Below are 12,980 nucleotides of genomic sequence, written 5' to 3' on the forward strand. Positions count from 1 at the left end.
TTTCCTGAGAACTATGCTCTCTGTGAATTTATAGTGGATTTTACTTAGGTAAATTAACTCCTCCTATGTCTAAACTCTGCCGGCAAACTTAATGCCTACTCAATGCACCTGCCCATTACTTTTTTTGGAGACATAGTCTCACTCTGTTGTTCGGGCTGGAATGCAGTGATATGATCATAGCTCACTGCAGCCTCAAATTCCTGGACTCATGGGCTCATGCAATCCTACTGCCTCAGCCTCCCAAATAGCTGGGGCTACAGGCACATACCACACACATGGATAATTAAAAAAAAAAAAAAAATTGTAGAGACAGTGTCAGTGTCTCACTTTGTTGCCCAGGATGGTCTCAAACTCCTGGCTTCAAGCAATCTTCTGGCCTTGGCCTTCCACAATGTTGAAATTACCATCATGAGCCACCACTCCTGGCCCCTCCATTACTTATTAATGCCACTTCTTAAGGATTACACAATAGCTAAGTAAGGTATATAGGTGCAGATAAGCCTTTTGGCTGCCCTTAGCTAATCCTACCCCACCCAGGTTGCTAGGCCTGCTCTCTACCTTGCACAAGACAATGTGGATATAAGTAGAGCTGCTCTGTTCAGAAACAGTAACTGATCCCTGAGTTTTCTTGGGGCTGTGCAGGTGCCCACCTTTGTAAGTGGCTGTGGCACGTGTCCTTTAGGGAAGCTGGGGATGAACACAGGATCAAGAGGTTCTCTCTTCTGCTGTTCTGGTGCTGCACTCAGAGGTAGAGATAGGGAGCCAGAGACCTTATGCTACAGAAAGAGCCTGCCTTTCTACATCAATTATTATTTACCATTCATCAAGTAGCTGCTGGAATGTGGCCAAACCCACAGCAAACTGAGGAACTTGTAGTCAATTGAGCCCTCTTGTATCATGACAAGTTTTGTTTTAATGGATTATAATGATAGTCTTGTCGATCATACAGAGTTAACTCTGAGATAAATGGCACTCTCTGAAATGCTATTATAGCTGTATTACTCTGTTACAAAATTGCATCTTTGTAAGCAGAAAAACTCATGCAAATGAATAGCTTTTAAAAATAGAAATGAACATGAAAAATGTACTGTGGTAATGTACAGCACATACGCATGCATTAGGACTATTTCATGCCTTGTTTCACTCCCCATGGGCTGATCTGAGTGTACATTACCATTGACTAGTTTGGATTGGCTCTGAATTGTACATTACAGAATGAGAAATAGATGCATGAAGCAATACACTTCTGTAATGTAGGTAGAAATGCAATGTTGCACTTTTGTATTGAATACAACAATCTTGACTCATCACTGCTAAGACATCCACCTAGAGTGGTTCTCCCTGTTTCACTAATGAGTTAATGTGTTGCCCTTTATTCTGTGGCCTATTTCTTCTCCCAGTAACAATTGACACTTCATTGTGAGGCACCTGACTGAGGTTAAAGGCACAGTCTGTGACCTGTCAAATGAATTTCCTTCTGCCTGAATCTGAGTGTACTTCAGATGAGATGTGTCTGGGCCCATGGTTTCACCAGGATCCTCTGCCTTAACTGATGTGACTTACCTAAACCGGTAGACACAAGTAGATATATGTTTTCTCATAGTGGAGAAAAATGTTGAATAACATTTTCTGAGACTTCAAATAAGTATCTTAAGATACTAATTTCAATTAATGGTATTAGAGGAATTTAGTTTATATTGGAAGTTATTTTGCGGGACAATTTAGTTGAGGAAGCAAGATTTATAAATGTATCAATTAGCTGGCTTCATAATTATTGTACACACCCTTGGAAAGATTATTACATTTATGTAGGATGCAGAAACACTTTATTTTATGAACAGCACAAATAATAATTTTATTAAAATGTTTTTAAAAGGTATAAGGAATATTCAGTTAGATCAAGGTGAGGTGTGTTACTTTAGAAGGAGAAAGATTATATCAATTCAAGAGAGAAATAATAAATGCTATTCTGAACTTTATTTCCCAATAGTAAAATAATTTTCATTTTTGCAATAGAAATGGATTAGACCTTCCTAAATATATTAAGTTCCATTTAACAGTTAGCTTTCAATTCTACATTTGTAATAGGAAGCATAATCATTCAGCACTGTGGAATTAAACTCATAAACTATCAACACTCTGGCATCTTTTCATGTTGTGTCCCAAATAAATAAGACCAGATATTCTGAGCAGACCATTGGTGCATCAGAATGCCTTATTAAGTCAGATATTTAGCATCTTATTGTACAGATCCTATGATTTTACATACATGTTTAGATGAATGAAGCTGACATTATTTAATCAATGAACTATCTGATATTTTTAGAGTCAGCGAATGAGGCACAGCAACCACTCCACAGAGAACTCTCCAATTGAAAGACGAAGTCTAATGACCTCTGATGAAAATTATCACAATGAAAGGGCTCGGAAGAGTAGGAACCGCTTGTCTTCCAGTTCTCAGCATAGCCGAGATCATTACCCTCTTGTGGAAGAAGATTACCCTGACTCATACCAGGACACTTACAAACCCCATAGGAACCGAGGATCACCTGGGGGATATAGCCATGACTCCCGACATAGGCTTTGAGTCTAATGAAACAAAAAATATTCATCTGTTGACAATTTGCCATAGCAGTGCTAGGATAAACCAATCATCTTAACTTGGCTAACATAGCACAGTATTTACTGTGCTAATGGGCTGCTGTCATTTTATGCTAAGTAAGGGGCAAAAAAAAATTACATTATGCCCTTGAGTCTAGATGGATATTAGATGCCCGATCATATAGATATTTTTAAGTGCAACATTTACATGATAACAGTACATTTTGTTTTCTTCATAGATTTAGACACATCAATTTGTAATTTAGGGTACTTACAAGGCACATATAAAATAATTTCCCATGCCGGAAATTCCAAATGACCAGTTCCAGTTGGAACCAATTTATAAACCAATTCCTGTTGGAATTTGGGTGAATTGACTAGAAAGTCTACTTGAGCATGTTGTAATCAATTGAAAAATCTGGGAAAAAAAAACTAATAAGAAAATCGAAATACCAATAGAAGCCAAATCCAGCTTTGGTATTTATTTGCTGGAAGCTAAATTTACACTTAAAGTTGGAGTGTATAAACATTTTAATATATGTTAATGTTGCCAGAATGACTTTTCAAACTTACCAAATGTATTGATAGTGCCAAAAGAATCTCAGAAATCTTAATGCAGAAATTATATAGTCTCCTCAGATTTTAATATTTTTATTTCTTTCCTGGCACAGCTGTTGTATTCAAAGTGTTTTGCTTTTTGTTTAGTCAGTACTGTTAGCTCATTTGAAGTTGGCAAAAACAAATACAAACAAGCAAAAAAACCTCAAATTTTTTTCAGCAGTGAGAGAGAATAGTAAAGAGAGGCCCAAGCATAGCTGGTTATGTGAAATATAAAATGGGGTGTTGTTCTCCCTTTAATCAATCTGAGCACAACTACATACATCCAGGAATCTGAAGTCAGATAGTAAGGATGTGGTACCAATCCTCCCGAGTGCAATGCTAAACACTTCCAGGTGGAATTCATCTATTTCACTTAACACAAACGCAGGGTCAGTATTTCCTGCCCACAGGATTGAGTATCTTTCCATTGCTTCTCTCAGTCTCTGTCTTTGAATATCTGAATGTTCTGGCCCTTCAACAAATTATTTAAATCATGCTAAGGAATTTCGTTTTATGTGGACACATTCAACTTTGATATTCAGGAGGTGTTTTTACAAAATGACTAATTGAAAAAAGTTGAAACAAATGATTTTAAAAGCTTGCAGTAAAAAATAAACTCATAGATTCAGCAAATATTTGTTGACTAAAATTATAGCATTTTTAATGCAGAAAATTAAAAGAATTTGGAGATTGAGCTGCCTTATTTCTAATGAACACTCCCCTTCATCTTATTAAGTCTTCACAGTTTTTCCAGTGGCTTTAATTATGGAATTGGTGACCTATGTTTTATATTATCAAGGAAGCCTTAGATTCACTGTGATCCAAGAAATTATTGAAATTGACCCTTTTTACACAAATGTCTTAAAAAAAAAAACTTGTTTCTAAATGTCCACAGTGCATGCATTTTCTAAAGCCCCAATAAGTCCAGCCATAAAAGTCCTTTTCTGCTAGTACATGTCATGAAGCCTATTTTTGAAAATAATGATAATTAATTTTATAGTATCTTCTTTTCTCCCCAAGCCTTTCAATATTTAGGCACTCAAAGCATGCACCAGTTCAGTAATCTTCTTGACCATGGAAATAAGTTCCACATTACTGATGAGTTATATATATATCTTGAACCCCATTACAACCTCACCATATCCCCCCTGCCTTTATGTTCACTGTTTGTACCCCATTATGAACCTGTTTGGCTGATAATGAGGATACCTATAATTCTGTAAGTCATTTCAAATATTTGATACAATTAAAAAATATGGGCTTAGTAAATTTTAAAAGTTAACATGTGATACTGGCTTATGAGATTCTTCTGTCATCTAGTGAAGCTTATAAAACTTTCAGTTAAGACATTTTAAAAGAGTTATATCCATTAGGCATTTTAATAAACATATAACCTGCCATTACTGAATACTTTGTTAGAACACAGAAGAGCATCTTCCAGCAAACAAAAATATATTTATTACATGTACAGCACATACTTGCATGAGAAAGAAAACATTAGCCAAAACATTTTTCTATATGCTTTACTGGTTTCTTGTTTGTGTGCATTAAAGTATTTAATTGCAAAGAGTGCACCAAGGTGTACAAATTTAGACTAGACAGCTGTTCAGCTTTTTCTGTAGTAGCATTAGCAATTTGGTCATTTAACTACTTTAAGATACTTACATTTTATGGCAGGTAGCTGTAACAGCATTTAAATATATTTCCTAGTCATCAAGATTACCATCTTCTTTCAACTTTTTAAAAGTCACTTGTTTTTTAAGGTTTCTCAAAGCCTTGTTTTTAGTCTTCCATGTCATGCCGATAAAGGAAGGCTCATTCACTATCTGTGCACAAAACCAGTCTATCATTTACCTTCAGATGTCCATACCTGTTTTGCTTTGCATTCTTATTCAAAAGCTGACAATCTTGGAAAGGGTATAATGTATGTTTTATTGATGGATATATTTAAATGTTTTACTTTAATTTGGCATATTCTTTCCCCTTCCTTCTGTAATAAGTTTGTCTTCCTCAAATAAGGGGATATACATCTTATTTTTTTTAAAGACTTAAGAGTTTATTGTGTAAATGATACTTAAAATCTAGATATATACTAAATGAAAAGTTTTATTTTTGCCAAGCACACCAAGCACCTTTGAAAAATACATATTCCATAAATACTTTGTTTTTAATTAATTCCATTTAAAGACAGCAAATGATTATAAGCAAGAGAAACAAGTCTTTTACTGTTTTGAGGCTGTTTTAACTTACAGTATAAGCCACATACTAGAATTCTATAATTTCAGTCACAGACATATAATAATGTGGACTCATGTAACTGTGGAAATGTAGTTCTGGAAAAAAAGGAATGCAATTTGTCAATCCTGATGTTAATTCTCAAGGGTATAATGTGACTCTAATATTATAATCAACAACATTATCTTGTTTAATATTTAAAGCAACACTTAGAAATGTTTATAAATGACGATTCTCTCTTATCTTTATACAGTTCTATTGGAGAGAAGGTTGAAATTGTTCACAATTTAGACGATGGTCTTTCCTAATAAGAGTCTTAATTTTGTGACTATATAAGTCATTGCAGTTAGTCTTCAATGAAATGAATTAATGTAAAACAAATTCTGAGGCAATTATTTGTTTCCTTTAAATAATTTGCTATTTAATTATTATTGTCGTTGTTTGCAAAATGTATTTTTGGAATGTTAACCTCTTTTCATACCTGCATACTTGAACTTGTCTTTTGTGTGGGGGCCTTAAAGTTCATAATAGGAAGTGGAGGCAGTGAAAGGAAGTAAGAAAAGGAAATTATGCTAAAAGATGGTTTGCAAATTTAAACTCTTTAAATGAACATATCACAAAATGTTGTTAAGACCCAGGATGTCCGTTAAGAATGTGTCTTGGCAACCTTAATTTGCATGTTAGTATATATTTTCTTAGTTACACAGTTTTATTTTGGTATTTGCTTAAAAAATGTAATACCATTATAGAAATTACCCTATGCTGATACATTTACTACCTCTTCTCTAGAGAAGACAATCTGTCTTTAAAGGGAAAAACACTGGTCAATAAGTAGTGATCAAAATTATCACTATTCTGGCTAACCTTGCTGCAAAGCTAAATGCATAGATTGTTAAAATATGCCTTCCCTTTAGATTTTAAACTGTTTCCAAAATGCTCTTTGGCACCCTTTCATTTCTTCCACGTTAGTGAAGTTTTCTTTGAATTGGTTCACAGTTTATCATGAGGCAAGGTTAATTTAACAAATAAGTCATCATAGGGAACAAAACAAACTGCAAGGGAATTGCCTTTGTGTGCAACTTGTTACAATATCTAGTTCTAAGTCTAAAAGAGTAAAAGTCCAGAGACTTTATGTTTAAGAGCAGCTGGTTTGCAAATTCACATTTTGTTGGTCCTTGACTTCCACAGAGCATGACTTAGCCATTTACTGGGTAAGGATATGCATTATCTTGGACTCCCATGTAATTGGAATAAACTTCATATCAATGTTTCAAATAAATGCTATGTACCCCTTATTCCTTTTATATTTCTGCCTTTGTCTTTTATGACAATGTTGCATGTTGTGTTTTTTTAATTATATAAAACTCATCCTTGAATGACTATATGAATGAAAACTTTATAGGAAATTATGTAATAAAATCTGTTTTATTAGTTTCTCATACCTTTAAATACTGTCAATACTATAACTGTTAGTAAGTTACTTACTCAAGCTGTGTCTATGGGGCAGAGAACAGTCCTCTTCTTTAAAATGATAATCATGATCAAACCAGTCAAGTCAATCCAATTAGCTGTTAGACAGACAATAAGGATAACCTTCTTTTTGACTTAAGCAGTCAAGTTAGTCAAAATAGTAAAATTGGCTTATATGGGCACCCAGAACAACAGCATTCAAAAATTACTTTTAAAGGTTTCTTCTTTTATTAAAATGGACTTTCTTAAATAAAATACATCCTCTGATAGCAGCTATCTCTTTTTACTTGTAGATGATTAATTCTAAATGCTTCATGTAATTGAGGGACATTATGAGAAGACTAGAAAGTATCTCATCAGATAATCCTAAGGGCTGTAACTTCTACTTGCCATAAACAAAGTATAATTAAGAGTGAGTAGCAATTGGTTTGGGGAGTCGTAGTTATATACGAAACTTTCTTTTGTTTCTCATGATGTACGTAAAATGTTTGCAGAAGGATGGTAGAAAATGTTACTAATGAATTTAGAGTGGTTTGGGAGAATACACTGATACTTCCTCATTTGAAAATTATAAGGAGTTAAAAGGGGAACTAAGAACCAGTAGTGGCTGGCCTCTAGCTTTTCAATACTTCTAAGTGTTCTTGGTTATGTTTTGAACACTTAAATTTCTCAACAAATGGCTATGTCTATATTTATGTAGGGGCCACCCTTGCCCTACTTGCATGCCACTTTCACACACTTTTAACTGAAATCAGTGTGAATTCTATATGCATAAGGGATGTAATAAAGAGGCGGGATCATTAACGCTATATCGTTGCATACTATTTTTCATATGCCTTACAATATTTTCTGGGACGTTATTAAAATGAAAGCATTTTATTGCCAAAATAAATCTATGTTGTTACTTATAATCTGCATTAGCAGTAGAAAAATAATGTAGCAAAAACATATTGTACAGTACAAAATTATAAAATATATATTTTGCCAATAATATAAAAATAGATTGAGGAGAAAGAAGCACATTTGTTATAGCACAAACTTATAACAAAATCCACTGTTAAATTTGGCAGTCATATTTTTTAAAAGTATGTCGATTTAGTTCTAAGTTTTATCAGATTTACTTCATCTACCATCTTTTTAACTTGCTGCTTGATACTTTTCCAGCAATTTATTTCATAGCCTTGCAATCTGTGGATGTAATTTCTTTTGTTTTATTCCCTTCCATAAAATTTATTAAATTTTATTTTGTGATAACACTCATACTATATTTTCTCTTCTCATTTCTTCTCTTTCAATAACAACAACAAAGTCACAGCAAGTGAGCTCATAGGGCTTCTCTGAATTTTGGACATGTTTGAAATTTTCGTATTTTTCACAGCCTCGAGTCAGAATGATCAATAAAGATGTCCCAATCACAAAAAATTATGTTAGTTAGGGATTCTTTAATTTGTTTTGTACTGAATACTACTTTGAAACATAAGTTAAAGCCATTAGCTGTGTTTTTGTAGGGATGGTGGGAGGGAATAAAAAATAAATGTATTAACATAAAACATACTAAAACAGAAATATGGCAAAATGATGTAAAAAGATTTTTCCTACTATTCTGAGGGCTGTTGAAATCCCAGGCTATTGCTATATCTCCATTGACGAAGTGGGATAAAAAATGCCTTTGTCAAATAGTTTTTTTTCTTTCTTTAAATTTTATTTATTTTAATAAGTTGTCCCCTTTTATTTTTCTTATCTAGGTATGTGTAGCATTCTACAAGGCATGCTGGGTAAAATATACTATGCAAATGTGTACAGTGCTGCATGTTTTGTTCTCCCTCTGCTTTAGTGGCTTTAAAGAAAAAAACGTGGTGTTATTTTTGTGAATAAAAACATTAACAAAGAAAATGCAGAGTGCATGCATAGAGTATCCTCATTTCTATGGATTTGTTTTATGGAATTTAAATGTGTACAAAACAACTGCATTACTTTTTTTCTTTTATATAATAAATGAAAAAAACACTGAAACCAGCGTTATACCTCTCCTTTATATTATTCTAGAAATATATTGAAGAATACTGGAAATCAATAGGTACTCTTTTATGAAAAAAAAGAAAAAGTCTAAACATTTATCCTAAAAAGGGATTCAATCAAATGACTATTTTCTGAATACTCTGCCAGGTGCTATGAGTGATAACAAAATAAGTACTGTATTAGGAAAGAGTTTATAAGTTAAATACACACACGTGTGAAATAAAATATATTAGAACACATGTGCAAAATAGGATTGGATATAGAAAAATATACTAGATGAAGTATTATATTGTTCAGAAGTCATCCACTCCAAAATGATTAATATTGCAGTTATCAGACATTTCCAAAGCTATCTTGTACCTGTAAGAATTCCATAGTTTGTATTCGGGGTCAATTGTCTATGTTAAGACTTGATTGGAATTTGACTTTTTTGTCATTGCACTGTATAGGAGATTCCAAAGAAATATGGACTCTGTTGATTTTTATCACTGCATTAGGATTATACAGTGATTTATTAGAGTCAAGTTATTTCACAATTATCACATTTAATTCATCTGATCACCCAGGAAAGTTAGGCAGGGCATGGATTATGAGATACAAATACAAATGAGGAAACCAAAGTTCATTGAAACTTCTCTCTCAAAAGAATTTTTCTTTTTTTTTTTTTTTGAGATGGAGTTTCACTCTTGTTGCCCAGGCTGGAGTGCATTGGTATGATCTCGGCTCACGGCAAGCTCCGCCTCCTGGGTTCAAGCGATTCTCCTGCCTCACCCTCCCGAGTAGCTGGGATTACAGGCATGTGCCACCACGCCCGGCTAATTTTGTATTTTTAGTAGAGATGAGGTTTCTCCATGTTGGTCAGGCTGGTCTCGAACCCCCGACCTCAGGTGATCTGCCCACCTCAGCCTCCCAAAGTGCTGGGATTACAGGCATGAGCCACCACGCCCGGCTATGAGTACGTATTTTTAAAGAAACATTCTTGGCTGGGCGCAGTGGCTCACGCCTGTAATTCCAGTACTTTGGGAGGCCGAGGCGGGCGGATCACCTGAGGTCGGGAGTTTGAGACCAGTCTGACCAACATGGAGAAACCCCGTCTCTACTAAAAGTACAAAATTAGCCGGGCGTGATGGCGCATGCCTGTAATCCCAGCTACTCGGGAGGCTGAGGCAGGAGAATCACTTGAACCCAGGAGGCAGAGCTTGCCGTGAGCCGAGATCACCCCAATGCACTCCAGTCTGGGCAATAAGAGTGAAAGTCCATCCCCCATCGCTGAAAAAAAAAACAGAAAAAAAAAAGTACTCATATGTTACCTTTTAGGTAGGTAATCATCTGAAGCATACAAAACAATGCCTGGAAAACAATAAATGTTGACTGAACAGTACCTCAGTTATTGGAGAGCTATTATATAAGGCTGTCTCAACTATCAAAGTATTTCAGCCAACAATCTGAAACTCATCCACCAGCCATATGACTGAAGCTACTTCGCCTGTCATCAGCACATTTCCAATAATAAAATGGACTAGGGAGAGAAACATCTCATTTGTACTTTCATACAACATGCAGATTAGCACAGTGGTTTGAGTGTGGATCTGACCTTTATCTGGGTTCAAAGCCCAGATCCAGCAATAACTAGCCATGAACTTGGGGCAATCACTTAATGTCCCCATGCCTGGGTATTTCTGTACAGTGATTTTCTTTTGGTTATGGATCACATTTTCCTGTTTCCTTGCATGTCTGGTGATTTTTTATTGGACTTAGGACAATGTAAAGTTTACATTGTTGATGACTTGATCTCATATTCCTTTAAAGAATGTTATACTTGTTTTGGCAGGCAATTGTGAATTAGTTTGGCCCCTTCAAGGTTTGGTTTTAAGCTCCTTTAGGATTGGTCTTGTGTAGGGCTTATTCTTAGGCCAGTTAGCTCCTCTTCTAAGGTCTCTGGGGGTGTCCACTCGACTATATCGAGTTTATCCAACCCACAGCCTGTGGGCTGCATGCAGCCCAGGATGGCTTTTTAAAAATTAATTATTAATTTCTTTTTGAGACAGTCTTGTTCTGTCACCCAGGCTGGAGTGCAGTGGTTCGATCTTGGCTCAGTGCAATCTCCACCTCCTGGGTTCAAGCGATTCTTCTGCCTCAGCCTCCAGAGTAGCTGGGATTACAGGTGTGCGCCACCATGCCCAGAGAATTTTTGTACTTTTTGGTAGAGACAGGGTTTCATCGTGTTGGCCAGGCTGGTCTCAAACTCGTGGCCTAAAGAGATCTGCCCACCTTGGCCTCCCAAAGTGTTGGGATTACAGGTGTGAGCCACTGCACCTGGTCCTAGGATGGTTTTGAATGTGGCCCAATACAACTTCGTAAACTTTCTTAAAACATTATGAGTATTTTTGTGATTTTATTTTTTAGCTCATCAGCTATCAATAGTGTTAGCTTATGTTATGTGTGACCCAAGACAATTCTTCTTCCAGTGTGGCCCAGGGAAGCTAAATGATTGGACACCCCTGTCCTATATATTCAGTTCTCTTCACTCTGGCTGAAGGGAACTCAAATGATTCCTGACCCATTGTAATCTCTGGGGATCATTTGCATTACAGTTTCCTGGTACTTATTTTTCCTCAGGAATTGTGATGGGCCAGCCTCTTGGGGGTTCATACTGCATGAGCACAAATTGATATGCAGCCAAAGACTCAATGGCCCCTTAACAGGTTTCTAGAGCTTTTCTCTGTGTAGCTCCCTCATTCCAGTTACTCTGCTTCACAAATTCTAGTCACCTTGATCTCTGGGAATGCTGATCTGCGTCTTCAGTTCTAGGAGGTTCCCAGATTCTCATTTGGGTTCCCACTTCGTCCGTAGTTGACTGGGAATTGATTTTAGGGATAAAGTCCAGGAAATGGTAAGACTCCACTTGTTTCTTTCTCTTTTGCAAAGAATCACAGTACTGTGATGTGTTTTTGAATATCTGAAATGTCGTTGCCTGTACTTTGTGCAGTTTTCTATTTGCTAACGGTAGGAGGATATATTCAAACCATCCTACTCTCTCATGCCTGAAGTCAGAAGTCTCTCCGGTGACATTTTGCACTTCTCTGTAATCATAGATAAATTGGTCTTTAAACTCTCTTTCTCTCTCTCTCTCTTCTTTCTTCACTCGGAAAATAACCTGGGAGACCATTTCCTTGGGTGGATTGTAAAATGTGAAGCTCCGCCATCACATAATGTGTATATGACATCCATTTCATAAGTTGACATCTGTGTGGGAGTCTGAAATCAAAGTCTTAGAGCTACCAAAGCATTACCTACGGTGCGCAAGAATGGAAATATTAAAGAGTTAATGCAAATTGGTTATACAAACTACATTGTTCTTCTAAACAGCATACAGAATATTAAGTAAATCCAGACATGATAATCCATAAATTAATATGGATTACTATGATTTTCCTTCCCTTCATGTATGGCTCCTCTAAACTTTGACTTTTTAACCATAAAGCCCCAAAAGAAGTCAACGAAATTACTTTTCTACATTTTGAGGTAAAATAGTGTGTAGTTAGGAGAAGTGAGTTGGGAAGGTGCGGTTTATTGCTGATTTTGCCTAATTTCATTCAGCTGTTGGGGATGGGCGTGCAAAGCAGTTCAAATGGCTCCTACAAGTCTCCAAGTTTTTCTTTCTTTTCCTTTTTACTAAGGTTAAGGAGAACAGAAAGGGATGGAGCTTTAGTGGCCACTAAAGGTTTTTAAACAGGGGAGTGACTTGATCAAAATCGTTGTTTTGGGCAATACTGACCTGAGAGTTAAGAGATTGGAGAGAAAAGAGCCCTGAAGTGAAAAAATCGCTTTAAGGCGACTATCTAGGTAAGGCCACTGACTCCAGCTGAGTGTCAGAGGGCGGCAGGCTTTTCCCTCAAAGACCCACGGGAGACACCATGTCTTAAAGGGTCATGACGTGTAACTTTTAGTGCAGTGCATGTGAAAGGTTGGGGATGGACATGGGGTACTCAATTATATGTTAACATTATGGCCCAATGGAGAAGATTCGAAGGAAATATAAATACTCGGGGACG

The 12,980-nt window shown here is 36.0% G+C and overlaps 1 protein-coding gene across 10 annotated transcripts in view; it reads left to right on the forward strand.

Annotated features, from left to right (window-relative positions):
• Window positions 1-8,919, forward strand: part of CACNB4 (calcium voltage-gated channel auxiliary subunit beta 4) — a 281,740-nt gene extending 272,821 nt beyond the window's left edge. For all 10 annotated transcript variants that reach the window (XM_055292129.2, XM_055292122.2, XM_055292125.2 and 7 more), the window contains one exon: window positions 2,327-8,919. In XM_055292129.2, coding sequence (XP_055148104.1) covers window positions 2,327-2,587 — 261 coding nt within the window. In that variant the 3' untranslated portion in view covers window positions 2,588-8,919. The remainder of the gene's footprint in view (window positions 1-2,326) is intronic.
• Window positions 8,920-12,980: the final 4,061 nt, after the last annotated feature.

The sequence above is a fragment of the Symphalangus syndactylus genome, chromosome 9 (genome assembly GCF_028878055.3).
Source record: "Symphalangus syndactylus isolate Jambi chromosome 9, NHGRI_mSymSyn1-v2.1_pri, whole genome shotgun sequence".
In the NCBI taxonomy this organism is placed as follows: domain Eukaryota; kingdom Metazoa; phylum Chordata; class Mammalia; order Primates; family Hylobatidae; genus Symphalangus; species Symphalangus syndactylus.